Source organism: Pollicipes pollicipes, unplaced genomic scaffold, assembly GCF_011947565.3.
Source record: "Pollicipes pollicipes isolate AB1234 unplaced genomic scaffold, Ppol_2.1 Scaffold_6686;HRSCAF=7923_pilon_pilon_pilon, whole genome shotgun sequence".
Taxonomy (NCBI): domain Eukaryota; kingdom Metazoa; phylum Arthropoda; class Thecostraca; order Pollicipedomorpha; family Pollicipedidae; genus Pollicipes; species Pollicipes pollicipes.
The window spans coordinates 34,574,952-34,602,698 of NW_023596921.1; the positions used below are offsets into that span (position 1 = coordinate 34,574,952).

Consider the following 27,747-nt stretch of genomic DNA (forward strand, 5'->3'; position numbering starts at 1 on the left):
CTCGGCGGATCAGAGCGCGCTGTAGCTGTTTGTCATAATCGTAAAATCTGATGACAGGCATGCTTAATTTATGCATGAATCTAAGCCGTTTTTGCTGTCGTTCTTCGACTACCCCAACCTCTATCAATCGTTCGGCAATACAAATGACCGTCTGCAAAAACCCAATTATTCAATAAGTTGTGGCACGCCTGTCCGCCTGATGGGTGCGCTGCGCGGTCGACCACGCTATGCTCTTGGGCCACCTGGGGTCACTACAGGTCGCTCCACTCTGTCCGGTGCGCTGAGGCAATCACACTTTACACTTCATCGATCTGCGGTCATTCCGGCACAGGCCCCGACACACTGACGTCACCTCGGTAGGCGCCCCCCTCTGTGTTCACCCGAGGGCACCACTGTTCGAGTCCCGGTGGCCTGAGATCCTCAGTGACCTGCGACCTGCGACCTGACGCCGCCACCCACCTGGCGGCGCGCCATCGGGCACGCGGACCGTAAACTCGGCGGCGGCGAACTGCGGCGGCGAGTCGTTGACGTCGCGCAGCAGGACGGTGACGTTGGTGGCGGCCGAGCGCGGCTGCGTCAGACTGCTGTCCGTCACCACCAGCGTCAGCGTGTACGCCTGCTGGCGCTCGCGGTCCAGCGGCGCGCGCGTGCGCACCTGACCCGACACCGGGTCGACGGTAAACGGCACGACCGCGTCGCCCGTCAGCGAGTACCTGCGGGCGGGGCAGGGGGGGGGGGGGTCTCATATGGATGCCTCCCGGACGGTAGAGGGGAGGGGGCGTGGTGCGACACGGCTGGCGTCGCGACGTGCTCGATAGGTGCGAACTGATCGATAGCCGCTGTCTGGGGCTGCACCGGTCGAGACCGGGCAGGCGCGCCGCCGACAGCGGCAGAGCGGCGCTGCTCAAATGCACCAGCGAGCCACTTACTGCGCCTCGTTCGGAGCGGCCGGCCAGCAATAACCGGCTGTCACAATAGCTCAATTGCATGCGGTTGTGGGGTCGGTATCAAGCCGGCGCGTAGATTGCAGGTGAATGTCCTGCTTTATGGCGCCATAAATGCCCGGGCCGGTCTTGCGGCGGGCGGCGACAGCGCCGACCGCCGGACGCCTGCCTGACTCCACCCCACTGACCTGGGCAGTGCACACTCCACTGACCTGAGCAGGGCGTTCACGCCCTCGTCCTCGTCGCTGGCCGTCACCATGATGACGTCGCTGTCCGCCGGGATCGACTCGTCCACGGTGATGACGTAGTCGAGCGCGTCAAACACGGGCGCGTGGTCGTTCTGGTCCTGGACGAGCACGTGCACCAGGCCGGTGCCGGTCAGCTGCGGGTTGCCTGCGGGATGTGGCGTGGTTAGCGTCGGGACGTCACGCGTCCGCAGGCAGGGGCGCCGGTCTCGCCGCCGTAAGGGCCGGCTGACCGCTGCGGTGCCGTTTTGTGGCCGGGTTTTGTGTCGCACGTCTGGCAGACCGATCAGAATGTAATTGGGCGGCGGGCAACTGGATCGCCGGGCGGTGTCTTGAGGCGGCTGACTTTCCTTGCCTCGGGCTCACCGAGCGCCGGCCAGACCCGTCCGCGCATGGGAGGATAGTCATCGCCGAAACAATGGCCTACATCGCTTTTATTCTAATGCCGGCAAAAACGGTAAACGTGTTCTGCAGCAGTGCAGGGTGCGGCAAATACACTCCACGTATTGGGACGCCGACTATGATGTTACGGTTAAGCAGAGCCATTCTACACTTCGGTGTGGACGTGTTTGGCGGAGCGTTTCCACCAGCGGGCTGTATTTTGCGCACGCTACCTCACTGCCACCGGTCCAGAGTGAAAACTCGTCGAAGCGATCAAATCGTGCATCCTGCCGCGCCGTTTCAGCTGCCCCGTGAAACCGTCCTTGTCGTCACCGCGTCGCCAGAGGGGTGACAAATATACAACGGCAGGTCTCGGGAAGAGGAGGGGGAGGGGCAGGGGGCTCGCACCCTAGCCGGGCATCACAGACCCGGCAACAGGGTAGCTCGCTGTCACGCCCGGCCCGATACACTGGCGAGTGATAACGGCGGCCGATGGCGCCGCTGGAGTCCGCCCGGCGCGGCCTGGCCGAGCGGCGGCCCGCCGGCGGCACGCACGCGGGTCAGTCCAGCCCTGCCGATGGGCCGCCGCGCCCGCCGCGCGCCCCGCTCACACGTGCATGCTAATTGGCGGCGCCGGGACCGCATCGCCGCCCGGATGAGAGCGGCGCCATTTTGGAAGGCCGTCTGCAGTCGGGCGCGGTCGGGCCGCCTCACACAGCCCGCGGATTAATCACTGGTAATCGCGCACGTGGTGCCGATTTCGCGGAAGCGGGCGCCGCCAGCGCGGCTCCGTCGCCGGCCGGCGCGCCGCGCGGTCGGGGAGCGCGGCGGGCGGCGTGCCTGCGCGGCGGCGCGGCGGGGGGCTGCCGCGGCTGGGGTCGGCTGACCGGCCGCTGCTGACCTCTGGTGGCGGCCGGCCCGGCCGGCGGCGGTTCTCACTGGGCGCCCGAGAGGTCGGCCCGGCCATACGTCATCCCATGTCAGCTGCGAAATACCGCGCGCCGAGAGCCGAGCTGCGCACGGTCCGGCCGAACCCGCCCGTGACCGCGGCCGGCTCGGCGTGGCGCGGATGCTTTGCAGCGATTACGTCATGCGGCTACTGGCAACTGCCACTTAGACGCACCATGGAACTGTGCACAAAGTGTGTCGGCACATTGACTGTGCAGTGTAATTGTAATTACCTCTGTATGTCTCGAGGGCTCTCTTTTACCGTAGGTGGCTCGTACTGGAATTGCAGTTGCGTGCTTCCTTGTCAATAAGCACCGCGTGCAGCCGCAACGTAAACGCCATTTGTTTCAACGTTGGAAGCCTATGCAAATAAGGTTGCAGCTATTATACGCAGCCTGTTCTTACTGACACAAACATCACGAGAGAACGGTGTGGTAAAATTACACATCTGTTTAGTTTTAGAGATGAGAACACTTCCAACCCTATTCCAACCCCAATACTTCCAGGCCTATGTTGGACAGCGCTTTCGTGACGCTAGTTTGTCATCGGTGCATTTAAGCTGTGCCACAATGGCAGAGTTTATCCTATGCTGAGGCTCAACTTACTCACGTTCGCCTTCCGATCGGTCTGTGTGATATGCTGGGTAGCGGTTTTCCCGTATAAGGCCGAGCCTCCGGTCCGGCCCGGATCCGCCTCCAGTGAAAACCCGACCTGTGTCACTGCACGTGGCCGCCCGATACCAAAAGATGCGCCGTTCAACAGCAGGGGACGCAGCCGGCGGGAGTCGGCCGACGCTGCCTCGGCCACAGCGACCTCGCAGCCCGTGCCGCGGTCGTTGTCCCTGCGTCGGGGCCCCGCTGCGCGCCGTGCGCACCTCTACCGGGCAAACATGGCGGCCAGGTATCCCGCAGCGATCGGAGAGAACACGAGCTGGCCGACGCAACAACAGGCTGCCGCGCCTGCGCCGGCCGCTCAGCCGCCGCGGCCGATCCAATTGATTCTCGATCCGGAGCTGGCCGTGCACGGCTAATGGTGTTCATTAGCGCCGATCGCCGCGGCCGAGCGGCAGCGAGCGCCCTCTGCCGGCCGCCGGCGGCGGTGCGCGTGCACGCAGCGCCACTGCAGACTGCTGCGCCGACGAGCGACCAATTACGTCTGCCTGCTTCCCAGGGGCCGCGTCCGGAAAGGGCGCGCGGCCCGGAGCGGCCAGCCCTGGGCGGCGGCCAGAGCGCAGCGGGCGCGGCGCGGCCGCGCGAGCCGTGCAGCCGGCGGCGGCGTGCCCGGGCCCTCCCTTCCTCCATAAACCACTGGCCGGCAACCCTATCTGCATACCGAGCCCGGGCTGTGGCCATACCGGTCTGACGCCGGCTCGTGTGCTGACCCGGGGCGACCGGGCGCCGAGCAGGCGAACGGCAGGCGAACAGCGGGCTGCCGGGCAGGCGAACGGCAGGTTGCCGGGCAGGCGAACAAGGGCTGCAAGACCAGAGCAGCGTCCAACTTTGAATCTCAGAGGGTGGCAAGGAGCACTCGACGTGATGCTGTTACCCGAAAGCCAATCTGCAGAGAGTCTGTAAACTTGTTCAGGGCTTCGGGGCGGGGACCTGAGGCTCGCGCGACCCACCGGCGATGCCAGGCCTCAGCAATGTGACCAGTGGCTTCGAGACGCAGGCTGAGTGGTTGGCAGGGCAGCGTCCGCCACAGGCCGGTGCCGGCAGCTGCATGACGCGGCGAGACAAGCTCAGCAACGGCCCTCTAGCAGGAAACCGGGCGAGCGGCGCTCAATCCGCCGTGGCGAGGATCTAAGCCCGCCATAAATGCCAAACATTATCGGTGGTGACACTCGGGCTCGAGCGTTGCCTCGGTATGCGCGCCGGTACGAGCAGGCCGTCCGGGCCGGGCTGGGCCGGACTGCGTTGGTGCCCCGCGAGACGCCCGGTATTTCCGCGCGGCCACCACGACCAGCCGCGCCGCCGCCGCTGCCCCAAACTATTCCGGACGCTGGCCGGGCCAAATGGCCGCAATAAATAGGCTTCTCGGCATGGTGTCTGGTTCAAGGTTGCAGCACCTTGCAATCAAAGCAATTATGCGGCGGCCGGCGGCGGCACCGAACAGACCTGACTGGGCTGGGTGGGGAGCTGGTGCCTGCCGTCAGGGTGGGGAGCTGGTGCCTGCCGTCAGGGTGGGGAGCTGGTGCCTGCCGTCAGGGTGGGGAGCTGGTGCCTGCCGTCAGGGTGGGGAGCTGGTGCCTGCCGTCAGGGTAGGGAGCTGGTGCCTGCCGTCAGGGTAGGGAGCTGGGTGCCTGCCGTCAGGGTGGGGAGCTGGTGCCTGCCGTCAGGGTGGGGAGCTGGTGCCTGCCGTCAGGGTTAGGGAGCTGGTGCCTGCGTCAGGGTGGGGAGCTGGTGCCTGCCGTCAGGGTAGGGAGCTGGTGCCTGCCGTCAGGGTGGGGAACTGGTGCTGCCGTCAGGGTAGGGAGCTGGTGCCTGCCGTCAGGGTGGGGAGCTTGGTGCCTGCCGTCAGGGTAGGGAGCTGGTGCCTTGCCGTCAGGTGGGGGAGCTGGTGCCTGCCGTCAGGGTGGGGAGCTGGTGCACTGCGTCAGGGTGGGGAGCTGGTGCCTGCCGTCAGGGTGGGGAGCTGGTGCCTGCCGTCAGGGTGGGGAGCTGGTGCCTGCCGTCAGGGTGGGGAGCTGGTGCCTGCCGTCAGGGTGGGGAACTGGTGCCTGCCGTCAGGGTGGGGAGCTGGTGCCTGCCGTCAGGGTGGGGAGCTGGGACGTGCCGTCAGGGTAGGGAGCTGGTGCCTGCCGTCAGGGTGGGGAGCTGGTGCCTGCCGTCAGGGTGGGGAGCTGGTGCCTGCCGTCAGGGTGGGGAGCTGGTGCCTGCCGTCAGGGTGGGGAGCTGGTGCCTGCCGTCAGGGTAGGGAGCCGGTGCCTGCCGTCAGGGTGGGGAGCTGGTGCCTGCCGTCAGGGTGGGGAGCTGGTGCCTGCCGTCAGGGTGGGGAGCTGGTGCCTGCCGTCAGGGTGGGGAGCTGGTGCCTGCCGTCAGGGTAGGGAGCGGGGACGTGCTGACCTGGGCAGGCCGGCCGAACTGGCTTCTGGGTGATCTTGGACAGAGAGAGAGAGAGAGAGAGAGAGGAGAGAGAGAGAGAGAGAGAGAGAGAGAGAGAGAGAGGAGAGGAGAGAGAGAGAGAGAGAGAGAGAGAGAGAGAGAGAGAGAGAGGAGAAGAGAGAGAGAGGAGAGAGAGAGAGAGAGAGAGAGAGAGAGAGAGGAGAGAGAGAGAGAGAGAGAGAGAGAGAGAGGAGAGAGAGAGAGAGAGAGAGAGAGGCCTAGCGCCTGCTGACCATGGCAGGCTGGGAGGCTATTTGGCATCTGTCGACCAGGGTGATGAGTCAGTACTTGCTCACCTGGGTGGGGGGAATGGTTGGTTGGATGGTTGAGCTGGTTGGGGGAACAAGTTAAGCGGAAGGCTTGATGCCTGCCTGTACTCCAGAAGGTACTAGATCAGAGGGTACTTTGAAAAAGGTACCAAGTTTGGTGCCCTTGGTGCCTGCCTGTCGTGGCACAAGGTGGCACGGACTACCTATTTCAAGAAAATCTTCGCTAGAAGCACGCATTTGCATGGACGGAATTTGCCTGTAAGCAAAGATAATCTTGCGTTGTTCAGTTCCGTTGGCATCCTGATTTTTCGTAGGCGGACACGTGCCTGAACACAACGGACAAATCCCCAAATCCTATATCCAGATCCTTGCACAAATGGCCGGACTGCGGAATATGATGTCCACTCATGGGCTCCAGACACGTGTATGACCCAGATTTTCTTCATACAGAGAGCTGGATCCAAGAGCGCGTGCCGTTTAGAACGCACACAGTCGGGAGAGGAGCAGCACCTGGGAGTGGCGCCCAGGAGCGGCACCCAGAAGCAAGCGTCATTGCTGAGAGACTGCGTCTGCGCACACGACAATACCCAGAGGCTGCAACGGCGGGATAGAACAACATCTCTCCGCAGCAGCATCTCGCGGCAGCTCCAGCATGCCACCCACGCATTTTGAAACGGAGCGTAAAGCTCGGCTGAGAATCTCTCCCCAATTCACCAAAATTCACCCTGATGCCTGCCAAGCCGCATGGAGGTGACCCCACCAAGATCCGCGTCAACCCAAGCCCCGAGGGGCTCTTGGCTCCCCGGCCATATCTTCAAACACCGCGTCATGTTTGCCCCAGTGAGTTGGTTACTAGGCACGATTGTCAAGCCAGACAACGAAATTTGGAACTTAACGTGATAAGAACAGATCAAGCTACAGTTTCATCAAGTTACTGTTCAACGACACCGCTTCGAGGGTTGGAATACTGAAAATGTACGTTACAATGTGTTTGAATCCAACACGTGTGCGCTTGCATGAGTTGTTCCGAAAGCCGGTGCCGTATAACGGGGAAAAGGTGCCGGTGTTCTGGTTCGCACCCGGTCAGGTTACGTTGCCAGCAGCAGTTTCTGTTGTCTTTTGCATAAAGGTGTAATTCGGCTGCTATTTGGCACACATTGTCCATAAACCACAACCTTCAATATCGTTATGACGTCAAATGGAGGCTTTCACACCGTGGTGTTGTTCGGCTTGCGGGAATCATGCATCCCTTATTTGTGCTTGCTTGGTAGCATTTGTACAAGTCGCCTAAATGTTAGACCTCATCCTGAATGCCATTATGATAATGGCATTCATTATGAAATGATTGTATCATTTCGTCGGCCTTTTTCAATTACCAGTGATGGCAGTTGTTTATGGTAAGAAGCAAATAATTGAGAAGCGCCCGTGGTGCATCTCGAATGAGTGCACCACACTTTGTGTCTGTACTCTCGTGACCTGGTCCAGTATCGTCGTCTGGGATATGGCCGAGGCAGCAAGTCGGTCACGGAAACGAGCACACCTTAAATAGTGCTTATTAGCTCATAGATCAGCCAAATGTCAGAAACGAGACCAGGATGTGGGCCCGCCCCTAAGGAATCGCTGAGAGACATTCTGCTTTCGGACGTTGTGAACACTGTGATTGTTCAACCTCGCATGCCTATCCCAACAGCAGTAGATTGACAACTGCCTGAAAACGTCAGATTAGATCAAGGGCTAGATGTGTTGCAGACTTTTCAGTACCATCTTGACCCTCGCCCTGATAGGGGAGGGGTTGATGCAGCACTCCGAAGGTTTTTGAGGATACCTCCCCAGCATGCTGTGCAATTGCGCCCATATTTTCAGTAGCCTATAAGGCATCTGTTGTGCGTGTTTAGACACCAAAAACGTGCTCCCAGCTTTTCTGGTTTCGACGTAGCGGCGGTTTTTGTGGAACACCAAACGCTGAACCACGGCCGGCGCGGGCGACGGACGGCATCAGGCGATGGTGCGGAACACGCGCGGCAGGCTCACATTGTTGCATTAATGGAGTCATATATCATAAACTTATGCTTAATGTGCATACAAATATACGCAAAAGCACTGAGAGCCGAACAAGAATGATGTCTGTTTAACCGTCATGCCGACACAATGCATGTTATCGAAGATATGATGATGTAAAGCTGAAACAGTGGGATTTTCCGGAAAATTATTCCTTCAAGCTGCTATAATGGGGTTAGTTATTGATCTAACAACATACAAAACTTTTGCTAATCGCGAGATCTCGTCAAGACTAACCTACGTGCTTTTTTCCGATAAACTTCATCTCCATTAGTTTGGAAACGGCAGGGGCCAAATCATCCCCCTGAGCAGTCCGTGTTACGAAAAACAATGAATTGGGGTGAGGGTTAACACTCGCTCAGGTAGCCAGCTGAATGCGGCGCGCTCGGATGGGGATGGGGTCCATTCGACCGTTCTGAGATATGAAAAGCCCGGGGAGCCACAACTACCAAATTCACAGAACAGGTGCGACGCTATCAAAACGCATCATGTAAAATATTTGGGCCCATGGACGTGACTGGAGTGAAGTGAGGTCAAACAGGGACAAACTCGCGATCAGTTTCCGAAGTGCCCTTAAACCTACACGCGGGACAAGGCTGAACCTAAAACGCCTTTTCTAAGGAAAAGTTCACTCATGTTGATAATAAGCGAGTGACATCATTTGATCTACAGAAGGCCAAAATGACCAAACAGCTTAAATATAATTTTCACATTTGAATTCCATACCAGCGTAAATAGCTGTCCTAAACGGTATATTCTTCAAAGCCAAAGGTTGGTGAAGGGTATGTAGGTCATTGAACTCTCGTGACCTGCATGAGGCGAAAAATATGTTGACGTCGTTGTGATGAAGAAGTTTGAAATGGGCATAAAAATTTAAGCCTTCAAACACGTTTTTCAGTAAAAAGCTCCTTGCTCTTTCCTTTGATCTGTCTGAGCAATAATGCTAGATGTCTTATTGTCTGAGAGACCATCTAAAATTCGCAGGACTTCGTCAAACACTCTGTTGTTCCATCAACTTGAACGATTCCTCAGTGATTGCCTTCGATGACCACTATGACCTGATGGTAGCATTCACTGACCATCTGACATGCTAGACAGGTCAGCAGCCTTATGTGGTATATATAATGTCTTACGCTAAAAGTTGACTATTTCATCGCTAACGGCCATGAAAAAATTGGGCTTCGTTATGCCGTACCGTTTGGAAGATTTTTAGAACAAAACCCTTAAGCGGTCAAGTTAGCCCTCTATTCGAACGGGTGTTTATTACAAATTGCGTGCATTCTACAAATCAGTTTATTCAAACCCGAGCTATATATAATACTTGGAACAGATTTTTCAACGGATTTCCCGCTTTGCACACGCCATTCTGTATGGCGTGTGTGATGTAAAAACCCATGAACTGTCTGCTGGCTTTTGACTGGTGAGTCAGAAGCATTGTCTTACATGTGTGGGTCCCTGACATTACACGTCATAATACCATCAAGAAAGGTCATGTGCTGTGAAGACGACACCTAACCACCCGTCTTGGGCGCGGTCTTCAGAAGCAGCAGCGCTCCGGTGCCGTTGGAGCTGGGCATCCCCCCTCCCCCTCCCCTCCGTCAGCGCCACCCGGCCGCTTCTCGGCACGCCGAACAATGGACGTCGGCGCGCGCCGAAAAAACAATGCGGCGCGGCGCCGATTAATTGAACGGAAATGCCGGCCGTTTTGTGCTGCGCCGGCGCACGCTAACAAGCCTCTGGATGTCCGAGACCAACGGTCTGGCGGTGGCCGGCTGCGCTCGTCTCCGGAGCCGCGTCCCGGGCTGGGCGCGGCCCCTGACCGGACGGCCCTGGAGCACAACCCGAGGTGGACCTGCGTCCGGGTGGCCACGCGGACGCCGGTGCCACTGCGCCGACCCGAGGACGCCGCGCGCGCGCTGGAGGGACGGGACGACCGCGCCGCGTCCGGCGCTGCCCGGCCGGCCCGCCGCCACTTTTTGCCCGGCAGCGGATCGCCGCCGGTTTTTAGTGTTGTTTGTTGATATGTATTCAGATGTCCTGCATAAGCGTAGCAAAAACCTCGGCTCGGTCCAGTGGCCAGCTATGAACAGCGGAGAGAAGGGTGCGCATGCCAGGCGTGACACTGGTGTCCGGAGCAGCCCTGCTCGTTCCGTGTCTGAGCCGTCAGAACGCTGCCAGGCGTCCGGTCCGCCAATGGCCCACGAGCTCCGTATAACGAGCCTGGTATGTGTCTCGGGTGACGCGCCTCTTCATACAGGCACGATGTCTTTGTGCGCGGCGCAAATGCCGGCACACTAATTGGGGTGTTGTACAGCGCTGTGAGCGCTTCAACTTCAGGGAATCGGCTCACACAAGATTGTCTTTTGTCGTCGGATCAGTATACAGCTAATTTATGCCGTACTGTGTTATTTGGCGTTTTTCTTTTGCACTACATTACTATTGTCAAATTTTCACCAAGGATGAGTCTAATGGCAGGCATGTGCGTGGCTGTGAATATTGTATTTTCGTATTACCAGTATTTAGTCTGCAGCATCACGACATAAGACAGAGGTCAAAGGCATTAACATCTCAGTTGTTCTTGGTTCTCTGGTATTGAAAAGCCGCCTGCGTAAATAAGATCTTGCGTCCGTTTAATATACTTAACATTTGAAAAAGTCCTTAGAAGACCCGATCCCTTCAAACACTACTCAGTGGCGACATAGAGCTCCGGATGTACGTCTGTCCTCACAGGAAAGCCGGGTTCCGGCGGACTTGACACATGGTGATCCTAAAATAAGTCTTGCAGGCGGCCATCCCAACAAAGCTTCCAGATCACAGATCGCGAGAATATGTAAGACCTTGGCCGGCCTTGGTTGTCCATGTCTGCGAGATTGGAACCGGACACCGCTTACTATCAGGGAAAGAAAAACGGGGCTGCTCGCCGACGGGGAAACAACCGGGAGCGTCGCCTCACTTTATCGGCCGACTTCCTCACGAACAAACGTCAGCGGGATATAAACACCGTGTGAAAATGTCCGTTTTTGTCGTGCTCACAGCGGTTGCTGGCAGCACGGCGGCGTGATTCGTGCGAACATTTCAAAGCCCCATGCTGCCGTGTCGAACACACAGTGTCCCCGTGTGACATGCGCAAACTTACAAAGGACGCTTTGTCTTTTTTCAACGGCGCATACCGCGGGGGCGGACGAGCGTGCGGCTCGGGTGACAGCGCTGCAGGGCGCGGGACAGCGACGGGGACGAGAGGGGTGAGGGGGAGGGGCTTCGAGGAAAGGTACTCACCGCTGTCAGTCGCCGCCACCACCAGCCGGTACTCGGCGGCGGCTTCGCGGTCCAGCGCCCGGTGCACGGTGATCTCGCCGGTCATGGGGTCGATCTGGAAGATGTCGCCCTTGTCCTCCTTGATGCTGTATTTGATGGCGTTGAAGGGCGCCGCGTCGGCGTCGTGCGCCACCACCGTCGTCAGCGGTGCCGGCAGCGTGTCCACGTTCTCCATGATGAAGACGAGGTAGGGCGCGTCGCGGAAGACGGGCGCGTTGTCGTTGATGTCGGTGACGCTGACGGTCGCGGTCGCCGTGTCATAGCGCACACCGTCGCCGGTTGAGTCTTCCGCCTGCACTGTCAGCAGGTACATGCTGCGTCGCTCAAAGTTGAGCTCCTTGGCCACACGCACCACGCCCGTGTCCTGGCCGATGACGAAGTCGCGGTTGCGGTCGCCGGCGATGATGCTGTAGCGCACGCGGCCGTTGAGGCCGGCGTCGGCGTCGGTGGCTGAGCAGCGCGTCACCACGGTGCCGATGGTCGTGTTCTCAGGCACGCTGGCGCTGTACTGGTCGGGCGCAAAGATGGGCGCGTTGTCATTCTCGTCGGCCACGTGCAGCAGCAGGCGCATCTGCGCGACGTTGGGCGGCTGACCGCGGTCACGCGCCGTCACCAGCAGGCTGTAGTTGGCGCGCAGCTCGCGGTCCAGCGGACCGGCCACGCGCAGCAGGCCGTCGATGGCGCCCAGGACGAACGGGCCGCCGGCCGGCTCCGTCAGCGCGTACTCCACGTAGCTGTTGCGGCCCTCGTCCGTGTCGACCGCCTTGACGGCCATCACCACCGTGTTGACCGGCACGTTCTCGGCCACGGAGGTCTCGTTGGGCGAGACGAACTGTGGCACCACGTCGTTGACGTCCTCCACCACGATGCTGACCTGCGGGCGGCGCGGGAGGCGGTCAGTCAGTCAAGCGCGCCGAGTGGGACACTGCAGCGCCAGTCACAGGACGCTCCAGAGAGCAGAAGGTCGCGGTGTGGAACACCGCCAACGGCTGATGCTAAACGCTCTGCTGGCCTATGATGCTAAACGCGCTGCTGACCTACAGCCGGGTGCATTTTGCGGCGTTGAACACGAGGCGGTGACAGATGATGCTGCAGCAGGCCGCCGCATGTCGCCTGGCGCATGTAATGCTCAGTTGTGTGGCCAGACCGCTGATCTGGCGGTGACGTCCGACGCAGCCGGCTATAAATCGCTATCGCCGTAGCGACACGGCGGCGTCGTGTTCCGCACGCTCGGCTTGATGGCCGCACTGCCACTGGAATTGAGCGGCGACCGGCCAGGCCGGCTCGATGCCGTCACCCGGTCAGCGTGCATTATGCAGCATCGCGACGGAGATTATCGGTGATCGCCGAGGTCGGCTCTTGCTGACCCGCTGAGATCGGTGCCCGCTGACCCGCTGAGATCGGCTCCCGCTGACTCGCTGAGATCAGCACCCACTGACCCGCTGAGATCGGCGCCCGCTGACCGGCGCGAGATCGGCTCCCGCTGACCCGCTGAGATCAGCAACCACTGACCCGTTGAGGTCGGTACACGCTGACCCCGCTGACATTGGCGCCCGCTGCCTTTGTGGGTAGCGCCCCAGCTGCCTGCCCGTATCGGCCATGCTAAGTGCTGGGTGAGATCAGTCGTTATAAGTGGTCGTTGAAATCAGGCTGATTTTATAGGTGGCTGAAATCGGCTGGGATTTTACTGCCGGCTGAGATTGAGCACGCCACACTATCGGCTGAGATCGAGGGGCGTTTGATGCCGTCTGAGATGGGCTAGACCTTTACTGCTGACGAGTATCGCAGGTGATGCAAGCGCTCGGTTGCCGGGTGCTGTGGCATCGTCTGACAAACTTGAGCGCTGCAATCACGACCAACGCGACCGATCAAGATCCTGTATCGTCCGTCCCTTCGCCCCCCCCCCCCCCTCCCCCAGCGCCACCACGTCATGCATACTGAGCGGACACGGCGACGGGCGTGCCGCGGTGGAGCCCCTGCCCCACGGGGGTGCTCGGTTCGCAGGCAGCGGCGCGGCCGGACCGGACGCGCCGGCCGCCTCCGCGGCGCCGCGCCGCGCTGAGTTACAGTGACACAGTGTGGGACGATGCCGGACGACCCCGACCCCGGCGGCGGCCGCCTCTGATGGCGGCCGGCGCCGGCAGCGGCCGGGCTGGCGCTGCGGGAGGCCGACCTCGCCGTGGTGGTCCGCAGGTGGCGGCCAGGGCGCCCCTTGCTGAGAGACCGGCTGGCATGGCAGTGTTTCCACATGTTTTAAACAAGGCGTAAATGCGGCGAGGGAGCTCTGACTGCGTTGATGCTTAAGGGGCTGCGTGGGAGGTCCGCTGGCATAGAAGCCTGCGAGCACGACACGACCGTCTGCACGGAGGCGTGTCAGAGGTCGACACAGTAGCGAGTCAGGGGTCCACACACCGGCGTGGAACGTGACTCACCTGCGCTGACGACGAGCGCCGCTGCTCGCGCGGCTCGGCCGAGTCCTCGGCCAGCACCAGCAGCTGGTAGGCTGCGCGCTCTTCGCGGTCGAGCGGCAGCGCCGTGAACACGGTGCCGTTCTCCGAGATGCGGAACTGTCCGTCTGGGTCGCCGCCGACGATGCGGTACTTGAGCCGGCCGCGCGCGCCCGAGTCCTGGTCCGTGGCGCTGACGCGTAGCACGGCCGTGCCCGGCCGCACCGCCTCGCTCACGCGGTCGTGGTACGACTGCGGGTCGAACAGTGGCTCGTTGTCGTTGAGATCGAGCACGTTGATGTAGACGGTGACGGTGGAAGAGAGGCCCGGCCGGCCCGTGTCCTGCGCCTGCACTGTGAAGATGTAGTGCTGTACCTGCGGCGCACAGACAAACCAGCCCGTCAGCGACGTAGTGGGAGGGGGGGGGGGGGGGGGAAGAGGGTCGGCAGGCGTGCCGAAGACAACGATGGGTCAATCACGACAGGTCTTTCAACGCTTGCTTGTCAGAATTGAACCATATTTGAAACGTCCCGAACACATTCTTTACTGGGTTTACTATCGTCTTGCTACTGGCTCGGTACAACAGCGGCACACGGGCGGGCATATTCGTGGGGCGTGATGCACTATGACCACACAAGTGTCGACCAATGACATATGCTCCATTCAATTTGCATTCCGGCGCACGTATAACTTCCTTTTTGCTTCTCTAACTGCCGCATAATCCGGTAAATGAGCGTAGGGTACTTATTGGTCTTTAAATGGCGGTCGTTACAAGGAGCGAAAGCTAATTCTCGACCGGCCGCAGGCCGGTAGGAATACAATGGCCGTGCCCTCTGGCATTCCCGTCGGCATCTACGCCATTCTGGTCTGTTTGGTGGACCGAGGCTGCCGGCAAGCCGCCTGTGAAATCTGCAGGAATTGTAGGAGCGCTAAGCAAGATCAGGCTTGACGGCGCCGCCTGCGTTATCCCGGTGGCGACCAGCGCATCGTAGCTAGGCTGCCACGCTCCTGCTCCGTGTTTCTCCTTGTTTGTGCACGCTGCGCAGCCTGCCAACCGGGGACGGGCTGAGGATGTCAGTTTCGAACAGCTCGAGCATTCCTCCGCCGGGCCTTGGACGGAAGCGGCCTGCGCGCCGACCATCGCCGGTCAGCGTCGATATTGTCTCGGAAGTGGGTCGGCCGCCCTAGCCTCCAGAGATGCGCTGGAATGCGTGACGCGCCGGGCCGATCGGCTCTCTTTCAGCTCCGGCTGACCGGACGGCCGCGGCGGCCAGCGGACCCGCTCCCCGGCCGGCGTCGCAGGCACCGCTCGCTCATTGTCCGGCCCGTTGGAAACGGTGACTGTGCGCAGATCTACGGCGCGGGTCAAAGCCGGAACACAGAGAGCGGGTTCGGGATGGCTTCAGACCGCGAGTCAAATAAATGGACGAGAACTCTGCCGAAACTCGCCGGCTGCGTGGCCGTGCAGGGTCCAGGCTCACAGGCTTTGCCGTGAGATAACTGTCTCTGCATCCAGACTGAGTGATAGCTGTTGCGGACTTCCAGACGCGAGCCAGAGCTGCAAGTCGGGTGAGTAATCGCACATCCAGACCGGTTTGTCCCCGGCCATGCAGGGACACGGGCGGCTTTGCATTCGCTAGAACATAACTGGGCCTCGGCCTTGTGAAGTGAACTCAGCCCGGCAGACACTCGAGCGGCCTTCGTCCTCCTCGCGGGGTCACAGTCGAGCCCCCTCCTCGCAGGTCACAGTCGGCTCCGTCCTGATGGGACCATGAGCGGCTCCCACCGCCCTGCCCCGCCGGTCAACACCAAATCCCGGCCGACACGGGAGCCGCTGAGGCCACCCGCCGTCAGCTGGCGGCGAGATAGCCGACCGCCGCGGCACGAACGATCAGATCTGGCCAATCAGCGCCGGCGCGGTCCTTAATTAACGGCCAGTACGGCGCTGCAGAAGCCAGCATAGCTCGGATCGACGTCATGTCCGCGGCGCTTTTTGTGACAGGACCGGAGTGCCGGTGGCAAGTGACCGCCGCTTCTTTTATTACCGCGGATTGAACCGGATTCGAAACATGGCGCTTTATCTGGCGGACTGATAAGCAGATATGCGAGGTTACAAATGACACCATTCGTGTTTATCCACTGAGTCAGTTAGTTGGCCGAATGCATTTTCCAGCGGCGGTGTAAAACACTGCAGCAATATCGAACAACGGACTGGCTGAAACTTTCCTGTTTCACGTCCGAATGCCGGTGAAAGCAAAACTTTCCATCTCTTTAACGTTACTGATGTTATCAGCCAGGTCACGTAGGCGTAGACGTCCACGTCTTCTTCGACCAGTCTTACTCATCTGAACTCATAGCTGTATAAAGTTTCGACGCATCGCGCGTTGGAAATATTTCAGTGACCATGCCTTGTAGCATCCTATGCTGCTTTCCAACGAGCGTGACTGATCCTTGGTCAGCTGTTTTTATGCCAGTCTGTGTGTCCCCATCAAGGACTCTGGTCAGTTTCTTTTCCTACGCCTCGACTTTTGGTCAGCGGCTTGCCGCTTTCCTCTGCCCGTGGACGGCCGCCCTGTCGTCTGTCCCTGGCCGGCCTTCCTGTCGTCTGTCCCTAGCCGGCCGCCCTGTCGTCTGTCCCTGGCCGGCCGCCCTGTCGTCTGTCCCTAGCCGGCCGCCCTGTCGTCTGTCCCTAGCCGGTCGCCCTGTCGTCTGTCCCTGGCCGGCCTTCCTGACGTCTGTCCCTAGCCGGCCGCCCTGTCGTCTGTCCCCAGCCGGCCGCCCTGTCGTCTGTCCCCGCCCGTCCTCCCGGGCTCCGGTCAGTCCCCCTTCTCCGCCCCAGGTTGTCATTAATCGCTATCCCCATGTCGCTGTCCCTGTCCCTTTCCCTCTGTCCCTGACCTCTGCACCAGGCCTGATCAGGTAGTTCCAGGTCTAGTCTGCTCCTTTCCCGGTCAGGTCCGTCTTTGTCCCCGGTCTCGGGATCTGGCCAGTGGCCAGTTCCTCCACTCCACCGGGCTGCAGTCCACCGCCCGTTCCTCTGTTCAGAGCTCTGGCCAGTCCCAGGCCCCCGTGCCAGTCCCCGCCCCGCTGCCCCGGACCCGGTCAGCCCCTGTGCCGCTCACTATCGGCCGCCCCATCTCATCTGATTCGGGCCGGCATTCGGCCGAGTGTCTCGGAACCAGCCCGGCAGGCGGTCGGCGCGTTCGTCACCGTTTGACAGGCGGCGCGGCAGCCGGCGCTCCAGGCCGCTGTCGGGTGGCGGCGAGGTCGCTGCTCGGGTCGGGCGCGTCCGGCCCCGGCGCGGCGAGAGTCAGCCAGGGTTCAGTTGGTACGGACCGGGACGCGTGTGACGTGCGCGGAATAACGCCGCGATTTGGAGCGCATTCGATGGAGCCGGAGGGCGAGGTTCTATGTCGCATCGCCAGAATGATGCGGCGTCTGATATGTTTGGCAATTCGTTGACACCCGAGGGCACATAGGGGGCCTAGGCCATGGATTTCTGCGGCGGCTTTGTTCCACAGCAGACGCGGACCGATGGCTCGACGGGCAAAGGAAACCTCGTCCCAGTCAGCCCACGCCTCCACGCCGACAGCGGCCCTCTCGTAAAGGGCACCCCAGACGTGACGCAAAGACACGAGGTCAGGCCACCGAGTCACACGGGCCGAGCTAACCCTGCCATGCCGACGACAGGCGCTCCCGCACTCTCTCCTCCCCCGGTAGTCTGTCCCGTTCTCTCGCTCCCAGTGCTGATGGACTCCTGGTAAATCAATATGCACTTTGTCCGCTCCGTTCAGGGACGACGAACTGGAGATGCCAGCCGACCAGCAGGCCGTTATGACCGCGCTCCATGTAGGATGGACCACGCACTGCGTGCACTTTTTGTGCGACGTCGACAGAATTTACGTTTATTCGAGAACTATTCCGGACGCGGGGAGGGAGTTTTTGTTTACGTGAGCAAATGTCTCGTAAATCAATATGCTACCAGCGACGCCCGGTTGTTTACTTAACCTCATGTGGTGACTTGGAGTTTATGGCTCCTGCGCTCTGAAGGCCCACAGGCCGCTCGGAAGCGTAAACAATCTCTGTCTCTCTCCTCCTTGAGCGTGACGCGATGCCGCCGGTCCCGGCCGACACCAGCAGCCCTTCGCACGCCCACACCCACCAAAATGGCCGCAGCGGCGCCGGTGACTGACATGTGCAGCGGCAGGCCAGAGTTGATCTAATAAACTTTCTCTGGATCAGTAAATTTGGTGGCACGGCTGACGGCGCGGTTTCCCCGGATATTCGGGGCTTCCTGCCGGCGTTGGGCGGCTCCGGCGGATGCGCACTGCTGCCGTCTGGCGGCGCCGGCGGGAAGCTGGACTCGTTGATTTACGGCAGGTCACGGATGCAGCGGCCGCCGCCGAGCGGGCCACTCGGTCCGGGGCGGTCGCCGCCGAGCGACCGCTCGGTCCGAGACGATCGCCGCCGAGCGGACCATTCGGTCCAGGGCGACCGCCGCCGAGCGGACCACTCGGTCCGGGGCGGTCGCCGCCGAGCGGACCACTAGGTCCAGGGCGGTCGCCGCCGAGCGGACCGTTCTGTCCAGGGCGGGACGACCGCCGCCGAGCGGACCACTCGGTCCGGGGCGGTCGCCGCCGAGCGGACCGCTCGGTCCGGGGCGGTCGTCGCCGAGCGGACCACTCGGTCCGGGACGGTCGCCACCGAGCGGACCACTCGGTCCGGGGCGGTCGCCGCCGAGCGGACCACTCGGTCCGGGGCGGCCGCCGCTGAGCGGACCACTCGGTCCGGGCGGTCGTCGCCGAGCGGACCACTCGGTCCGGGGCGGCCGCCGCCGAGCGGACCGCTCGGTCCGGGGCGGCCGACAGCGAGCGGCTCCCTGCCGCGCCGGCTGCCATCAAAAATTACTGCCCGCCTAATGCGGCCGGCCGGCCGGCGGCGCGACGGCCGGGCACAAGGCCGCCGGCCCGGCCCGGCCGGCCGGTGCCGCACAAAGGCCCGGCCTGACGCGATAATTTGGACGACGCGCGCCGCAATTAGCGGCACCGAGCGCGCCGGGAGAGAGTGTGCATGATTCATGTGAGCCCGCCAGACGGGCACACTCGGATAGAACACATTATTTGTTAAAGCTGCAATCAAGACAGTCCACATTTGCATGACAAACCATTGGGGTCGGCAATTTGCATAGCAATACTGTTAACAGTTGCAGGCGAACAAAGTGATACCACGTGCCTGCCAGCACTATTAGCCCCCCCCCCATTTTCGAGATATGCAAAAATGTCCGGGGCGACATTTGCATCTAACCGCACGGATCGTGATAGCGGCCGTCAACGAGACGCGCGGTATCGGCTGGTCATGTTCCTGGGACCGTGCCCCGGCGGCGGCGGCGGCGGCGGTGCACGTCCCAGGATTCGTTTAGAGCCCGCAACAGCGGCCGGGCGGGACGCGGCAAAAAGCTGGCCGGCTCAGATTTATGATGGAGGGCGGCGGCGGCAAAAACGGCGCCCATGATGTGTCGGACGAGCGCCCCGGGGGAGACGGCGCGTAAGCGCGCGCTGGCCCGACCGGCGGCGCCGACCTGGCCTAGGCTGCTCACAAGTCACCACTTAGGGATCACGAGTCACGAGCAATGACTCAGGGATCGCGAGTCACGAAAAATGACTCACATGTCACGAGTCGCAAATAATGACTCCCGGATCACGAGTCATGAATTATGACACACAGATCAAGGGTCATAAATGATGACTCATGGATCACGAGCCGCGAATATGACTCTCGGGTCACTGGTCATGAACAGTGTCTCACAGGTAATGAGACGTGGATCAAAGCTTACGAATCATGGATCAGGAGGCATAAATAAGGACTCCCGGAATGCACTCATGAATAATGGCTCAAAGATAGATAATCCTGACTCACGAGATGCGATTAATGGATCACGATCTGCGACTCATTGATTGTGACTTACGAGCCCACGCAGTTGACGCCGTGGAGAGTGTGATCCCGGACGTGAGTATCCGGGGAGCTGATCAGATATATGATCCGACTCACGACCGTGGGGCTCACGAGCAGCTCCACTGTCACCTGCCATCCAGGGGCACTGCGCCTCATGAGAGGACAGAAGCGCTTTTAATTCCAAGCGAGACCGGCACATTTCGAGTATCGCGCGTCAGGAGAACACGGAAAGCCTATCATCCGCGTGGTTCAATACATGGTGCAGGCAGGGTAAACAGGGGCCACACCCCCTTTGTGTCCAGAGGGGCCGTTTGGGCCTCTCGTGGTCGATGTTAACGGGCCCGATTACAGCGTCTGGGTGGCCGGAAAGGCCGGCTAGAGATCGTTTCAAAGGACTTCGGCGCGCAGGGCAGGGCCCTAAACGGTTAGTCAGATGGCTTATTGCGCCGATCGGGGCCCCTTAGTCAACGAGGGTCTGCGTGTCGATCAGGCAGCACCAATATCAAAGAGTCAAAACAGGGGGTTATTGAACACTGCTGATTATTGAACACTCCAAGCTAATAAGGGATACTTTTGCGTCAGTGAGGGCCCTGTGTCATTCCGAGGCTAACTGCCCCGGTCAGAGCGGCCAGGGGCTATTTCCCCAGCAGGGATACCACCTGGGCCGCAAATGTCAGTCAGAGGGCCTTTTACATTGGCCGGGGCTTCTGAGACAATAATGGGCCCCATGTATCGGACAAAGAGCTCACAGTGCATAACACGGGGTACCGTGTCGACAAGGGATCCGAGTCGGCCGGGGGCCCAGTTGCTAAACAGAGGCAAGCACGGTACCCCGAATGTCCGAGGGCCTGTTGCATTTTTTCGGGCTCTCTGACAATGAAGAGAGGTGCGCTAAAAGGCGATGCAAGTGTCCATAATCAAATAATAGAAGGCGCGCGTCAACGAACGAGGGGTCCTCCGCCCCTCTTCAGCCAGGGGCCTGATAACCCCAACCGGGTCCCCTCTGCGAATCATTAAGCCCCCTGCGCAGGTTAGAGATCCTTTTGCGTCCGTAAAGGCCCCTGCAGCGATCGGGGCCCAACTGCTCAGATCCAGAGGCATCCCTGGTCACTAGGTAACTGATGTATGGCGTATTCCCTCTGAGGAACCCCGGATCGACCAGGGGACCTTGGCCCCCGTGTCGCCAGAATGACAACCGGTAGGGAGCCTGCCTTTTGCAACTCTTCGGCGCTTCTTCCATTACTGGGAACGACAATATGCCCCCCCCCCCCGTATTCTGCCCACCATTGTCCACGTAAGGTAAGTGTGGCCTCCTTAGCGTTTACTGTGGTGGGTAGAAACGGGGCAAAAATTTGTATTGACATGGCCAGCGCATGCTTGCCTGAGGACACCCGTCCTTTTTTCCAGATCGACAATTGGAACAAATTACGCCAAATAGTTTTGAACACGCAAGCTCACAATCTTAAGCAGCAAAAACATCGTGCCCGGAGTTCCAGTCTCATTTAAACCGAGGACGGTTGGTACCACGGCTGACACCAGGCGGTGGGTAGCAAGTGCGTGAGGAGGGCAATGTGACGTAAAATGATGCTTACAAAATCCTTCCAAAACTAGTTTGAGTCATTCAAAAGGGACGACTGATAAACTGGCACATATAAATCATCTGTGAAATCTTGAGTGTGGCCACAGATAACCGCAGGCATCCCACAAACCACAGAGGTTTTACATTATGGTGGTCTCAATGTTCATGCGTTCAGAACACCATTCCGAAAAGTTGTGAAATCTCAATGTATCGTCCCTACTACTTTAAACGTATACGAACGGATTGTAAAAAGCATGACAGGATATTTCCCCCGATATACAGTCGATCTCGCCAGCCCACTGGCACCCGTCTGGCACTGGCTGAGGAGCCGAATCTGCGCGACTTATTGGGACTGGAGTATCATAGCTTTTGCTCTAAGAACCTGCGGAAATGTATGCTGGGTTACTTGTAATATAACATGAACTTTGCTGTTATCAGTTTAGAGAGGGACGAATGATCTATTGGGAAATGAATGGCGTCCAAATCTTATTCGATGCCGTCATTTGATAGTCAGTTCCGTCAATTCCTGGACGTCTCAATACAAATACAACTGCGTCTTCCAATGACTTCCGACGTCTGTTGCAATTGAAAAAGGGAATAAAGATAACTGAGTCCCTCGAGATAAAGTGGGCGAAATCCGGCTTATCATTACATAACCTTTTCCGGGGGAGCTATTTACTGGCATGGGCCCTTCGTTAGCCCTGTGTCACCTCCCCCTTCGGCCTCCGCCCTTACCAAGACCCTGGCCCAAACCACTGGTTCACCGACACCCCAAGTGACCGCAAGGCGCATAGTTTCCTCTTCAGTTGGGGCTCGTCTCCCCAAACTTTGTTACGGCAGTGAGTCAGATGTGGGTAGGTCGTCGCTTTTTGCGTATTTGAGGGATAAATTTAGGTATCCCTGCTCAGCCACTGCCCAACTTTCTTTGCGAAGCTGCACCCCCAGTGAGGTCTTCAGTGAGGAGAACGGGACCCGGCGGTGGAGCCGGATCTGGCTGACGGGTTCAACCGTGACAGCCGTCCGCCACTCCCGGCGCTGTCGCAGCAGTCAGCGCCGCAGCCACTCCCAGGGTTATCGCAGCAGTCAGCGCCGCAGCCACTCCCAGGGTTATCGCAGCAGTCAGCGCCGCAGTCACTCCCGGCGCTGTCGCAGCAGTCAGCGCCGCAGCCATTCCCAGGGTTATCGCAGCAGTCAGCGCCGCAGTCACTCCCGGCGCTGTCGCAGCAGTCAGCGCCGCAGTCACTCCCGGCGCTGTCGCAGCAGTCAGCGCTGCAGCCACTCCCAGGGCTGTCGCAGCAGTCAGCGCCGCAGCCACTCCCAGGGTTGTCGCAGCGGTCAGCGCTGCAGCCACCCCAAGGGCTGCCGCAACGGTCAGCACCGCAGCCACTCCCGGCGCTGTCGCAGCAGTCAGCGCTGCAGCCACTCCCGGCGCTGTCGCAACGGTCAGGGCCGCACGCCACTCCCGGCGCTGTCGCAGCGGTCAGCGGCCGCTCCGCGCGTCCGGTGGCCGGCCGGTAACAGGAAAGCGTCGTGTTTGTTCACCTGGCCCCCGACAGACAGGCCTTTTTGCCCGTCGCCAGCGCCGCCGGAGCAAACAGGGCCGGGCTGGCGCGGCAGCTGGAGCGCCCCGCGACGGCAGACCCGAGTCAAACCGATGTCTGACGAGATCGAGTCAGAGTCAGAATAGTGGCCAATCTGATAGTAGGTCCGAGTCAGACTGATAATCTGACGATTTAGAGTCAGAATCAGGCTGATGGCCGGCCTGACAGTAAACCAGAATCAGACTGATGGGTGGTCTGGCGGTAGATCCGAGTCAGACTGATGGCCAGTCTGATAGGAGACCCGAGCCAGGCTGATAATCTGACGATTTGGAGTCAGAATCAGACTGATGGCCAGTCTGATAGTAGACCCGAGTCAGACTGATGGTCTGACGAGTTCGAGTTAGAATCAGCCTGAGGGCCGGTCTGACGGCAGACCTGAGTGCTGTTCAGGACAGTGCAGACATATCGCGAGATTTAGGTGTACCATGATTACTCACCACCGGTGCGGGATTATTTCATCACGCACCTGGAAATCGGTCTCTTCTTACTCACCGATCCGATATCCGTTTTCCCTTACGAGAATGACAGCAACTGAATCACGCCAACCCCTCATTCTCCTTAGCACGAGCCAGTTGCAAGACAACGGGAATAGATTTGTGCACTATAAAAAACGAGCCGGACTTCGCAATTGTTCGGTAACGCTCCCGGGGCGAAAGACAGTCTCAGCGGGCCGGGGGCCGCGTCGACATGGGTGGAGCACGGCCACCCCGAGGGACAGGGGGCCACGCCGGCACCGGCGGCGCACCCACCTGTTCGTAGTCGAGCATCGATGTGAGCGTGAACACGCCGGTGGTCGTGTCCAGCGAGAAGACGTCGTTGTCCCAGTCGGATATGACCGTATAGATGACCCGGCCGTTCTTGCCCAGGTCAGAATCGAGCGCTGTCACCGTACCGACGCGTGCGCCCCTGGCGGCGTCCTCCGGAACGTCGAAGCTGTACGCTTTCTCGGTGAAGAGCGGCGCGTTGTCGTTGGTGTCTTGTACCTGACATGGGGGAGAGACAAGTCAGATCAGGCACGCAGGCTGGGCGGGCACTATTCTGGCGCACGCAGCGAGAGGCCAGACCGGCACGCGTCGACAGGTTGCGGCAAAACTGGTAGCGTGTGGACGTATTTTAGAGAGAAAAAACAAGCTCATCATGATTTCGGACATGTCCGAGAAGTTTAGCTTAATGTTAACAGGAAAAGCTCCCGCCTTACTGCATTGCAGAGGGCTCATGCAGACGGGTCAGACCGGCCAACACCAGCCACGCATTCCACGGCAAAACAATGGAGTGCAGACTGGCTCCCCAGTGCCAGGCCGGGCTGGCACCGGCCGGACGCGGCTCCGCGGTCCGGCGCGACCCGAGAGCTCGGTCGCGACCCGAGAGCTCGCACACCGCCCGCTCATCTGATCGAATAACGACACGTAATGATCGGTGGGCCCTTAGTGACGACCGGCAAAGGCGGCCCACTCGGCCGCCGGCAGCAAAAACGGCAGAAAAATCCGGCCTCGGCGGCAGCCGAGACCGTCGACAATTTGTCTCTGTCGCCGATGCTTATCTGCGGTGTATGTCCTTGTCATACTTAGACAGCGCAGCCATCTGCACAAATAGGAGTGTCTCAGCAACAACAGGCGACGCTCTGTCGCACAGGGCGGGTGGCGTGCCGTTCGGGATGCCAGTCCAGAACCGAAAGGCATCGATCTGCGATAGCCTCGTCCTGGGCGAGAGAACGCCCGGCGACAAAACGGAGAAGATTACCCATCCGTCACTTGTTAAGCTAACGGACGATGTAACAGGTGAAAGGTGCCGGGGCGTGTGTTAAACGTTGCCTTCGCTGATGATCGCGCTGCGCCGGCGGTGTTAATGGCCTCGATTCTAATCAGCTGTGTGAGCCGGAAAGAGACGGGTGGGCGGACAGCGGGGTCGGCTCGACGACACCGCGGCCCGACTCTGCCCGTCCCTCGGAGCCGGTCACACGGCTCCAGCGGCCTTCGTGCAGATCGGTGCGGTGATTTGAAATATGATGCTGATGCTCAATGGAGTATGTCGGGAAAACGCGCTGCGGCTCTACCCCGATATCCGCATCAATCGCGGCATGCCAGTCATGCGACGCTGTACTTGGATTCATCCGAAGGAAGCTCGCCGGCGCACCCAGGAGCGCTGCCCTACTCGGAAAGGAGAACCCCGCCGCCATCCCTGCGCGATGCGGCATCGACACCCACCCACGGTCGGCCATTAATACTGGATTTCCACGCTTCTGAGGTCTGAATCAGCGTCTGCTTGCCGGTCCTGTGGCGGAGACTGACCTGCAGCACGAACGTCTGGTCGGTGTCCTGCACGCCGTCGCTGGCGCGCACCGTCAGCCGGTACTCGTCGCGCGTCTCGCGGTCCAGCGCGCGCACCAGCATCAGCGCGCCCGTCTCCGGCTGCAGCTTGAACGTGTCAGCGTCGCCGCCGACGAGGCTGAACACCAGCTGGCCGACGGTGTCGGCGTCAGAGGCGGTGAAGCGGACCACCTCGCTGCCGGGCGGCAGGTCCTCCGTCACCGGCACCTCGCGCCGCGGCGACGTGAACACCGGCGGCGAGTCATTCTTGTCCTCCACCGTGATCTGCACCTGCAGGGAGAGGGGGCGGGGGTCAGGCATGCCGCGGGCGGTACGTTACAGGTGCACCAGTTAGCCAGCTGTTCAGTAAGATAGCGGCTTGCAACGTGCGGCAATATGTCTCAGGATGGAGGGTCCCAACTCAGCAGACGTAACAAACGACACAAGCTTAAACTACCTAGGACTTTGTAGAGCATGTCAGGTGACGATATGAATGCATGGAGCTGTTTATACGTCACCCAGCTGCGGTCAGAAGCGTCGCCAACGGACGTCAAGGCCCGCCTGAAGTGGCCGCATGCCTACGCAAATACTGGTCGCATCATCGATGACGAAAACAAAGCGATAGCGGAGCAGCCGACGGCTCATACAGCGGCCCATGCGCTTGGTCGGCTGCAGCCGAGCCGGTCACTGGGTTCTGCTCCAGGAAAGTGGTCGTCCGCTCGCTGCACGGGTCTATCGGCTCATCAGGATCTGCGGGGACCGGCCCCGAGTGCGGTCCGCCACCTCGCCGCCGCGCCGCCGTCGTGTTCGGTTAAATTAGGTGGCGGGCCCGGTCAGTGCCGCGGTGGCCCGGCCAGTACCGTCCGCGGCTCAGCGGCGCCGGACGCCAGGCGCCGCCGCAGCAGTGGTGACTCAAGACCGGCCGACGGCCAGCCGACTCTGGGCAGGAGGCGGAAAACACCGGCCCGACCGCCGCGCCTCCCCGGCCATTGTCGCCGCCGGTCGTGACGTCACGCAGCTTGATTGACGCGGCTCGGCGTGTAATGCCGTGCAGTCTTCCGAGGAATTTGTTTACGTCCCGGCGGCTGCTGCGGGTCCCAGCTGACGGCGGTGGCGTCTCTGACGGGTCAGCGGCGCCGTCGGACCCCAGTCCCGACCGACGTGCCCCGCGGGGTCGGCGACTCTCTCGAGGTCCGGATGCCGGGCCTCGAGGCCGGGCGCGCGAGGAGCGTGGTGGCGGCTGCCAGCTGACTGGCGCTGCCGGGCAGCCCAGCTGCCAGCTGACTGGCGCTGCCGGACAGCCCAGCTGCCAGCTGACTGGCGTTGCCGGGCAGCCCAGCTGCCAGCTGACTGGCGCTGCCGGGCAGCCCAGCTGCCAGCTGACTGGCGTTGCCGGGCAGCCCAGCTGCCAGCTGACTGGCGTTGCCGGACAGCCCAGCTGCCAGCTGACTGGCGCTGCCGGGCAGCCCAGCTGCCAGCTGACTGGCGTTGCCGGGCAGCCCAGCTGCCAGCTGACTGGCGCTGCCGGGCAGCCCAGCTGCCAGCTGACTGGGCTGGGTAGCCCAGCTGGCGTGCCCGCCTCTCAGCCGGCCAGCAGCGGCGCCGGGCACGGCATCCCCTCAGCGCCGCCCGCCCACATCTCAACTCTGCCGTCCCGCGCGACCGTCCTTTGGACGCGAGCGCGCCGGTCGCCCGGGCGTCGCTGCAAGCCGGGCCCCTCGTCTTTCAGAGCAGCGCGTCAGTTAATGGTCCTGTGCAATGGGCCAGGCGGCGCCGGCGAGGTCCCTGCTCTCGCAGCCGGCCGCCGCCTGATCAGATAACGCGTGCAAAGGCGGCCGGCAGCGGGCGTGACCGGGCCACCGCGCCGACGACCGGCCCCCGTCTGTCCCCCGGCTGGGAGACGCCGCCTCTCCCAGCCTTCTGGCGGCCATCATCGGCACTCTGTCTGGAGAGCAAGGCGCCCGTCACCCTCTGGGCGCTGTTGGATCGCGTGTCCTTGCGTTAATTGGCCAGGAATTGGCTCTTATTAGCCCGTCCCTGAGCCGGGAACAATGAGACCTAACGTTTCCCAGCTCAGCGGGAAGACTTCGGCCCTGTACCCGCTATCAAGGGTAAAGGGGTGAAGAGGGACAGCCACTGGCCCGCAGGACACCTCTCCACTATAAGCCCCATCCTCACCGGCAGCAAGGCGACATGACTGGCACACGCCCCGTGGCCACGCCAGACGGGCACCACGGCCGCCGAGACGAGACACGGACGCGGTGCGGGCCCCGGGCGGTGACCTGTCCTGTCAGCCAGCCGGCCCAGTCTCCGAGCCGGGAAACACGGCGCGTGGCCATCCCAGGTCGCGCGCCTGCCCGCACCGCTAGACGGCTCCAATTTGTATGCAAATCGGCGCGCAGGATCGCCCCGCGGCGCAGCGAACAGCGTGTCGTAATTGGATGCGTTGTGTATCGCCATCCAGGACAAGACGGGCGGTGTGGCACCTGACCTGAGACGGGTGGGCGGTGAGCACCTGACCTGAGACGGGAGGGCGGTGAGCACCTGACCGGAGACGGGAGGGCGGCGAGCATCTGACCTGAGACGGGAGAGCGGTGCGGC

At 60.9% G+C, this 27,747-nt stretch overlaps 1 protein-coding gene across 1 annotated transcript in view; it reads right to left on the minus strand.

Moving 5' to 3' along the window:
• Positions 1–27,747, minus strand: part of ft (cadherin-related tumor suppressor fat) — a 55,431-nt gene that overhangs the window by 8,622 nt on the left and 19,062 nt on the right. Inside the window, exons 2-7 of the mRNA XM_037231160.1 lie at positions 25,129–25,437; positions 23,590–23,823; positions 13,694–14,083; positions 11,223–12,135; positions 1,157–1,337; positions 460–713 (exon numbers count right to left, since the gene is read on the minus strand). Coding sequence (XP_037087055.1) covers positions 460–713; positions 1,157–1,337; positions 11,223–12,135; positions 13,694–14,083; positions 23,590–23,823; positions 25,129–25,437 — 2,281 coding nt within the window. The remainder of the gene's footprint in view (positions 1–459; positions 714–1,156; positions 1,338–11,222; positions 12,136–13,693; positions 14,084–23,589; positions 23,824–25,128; positions 25,438–27,747) is intronic.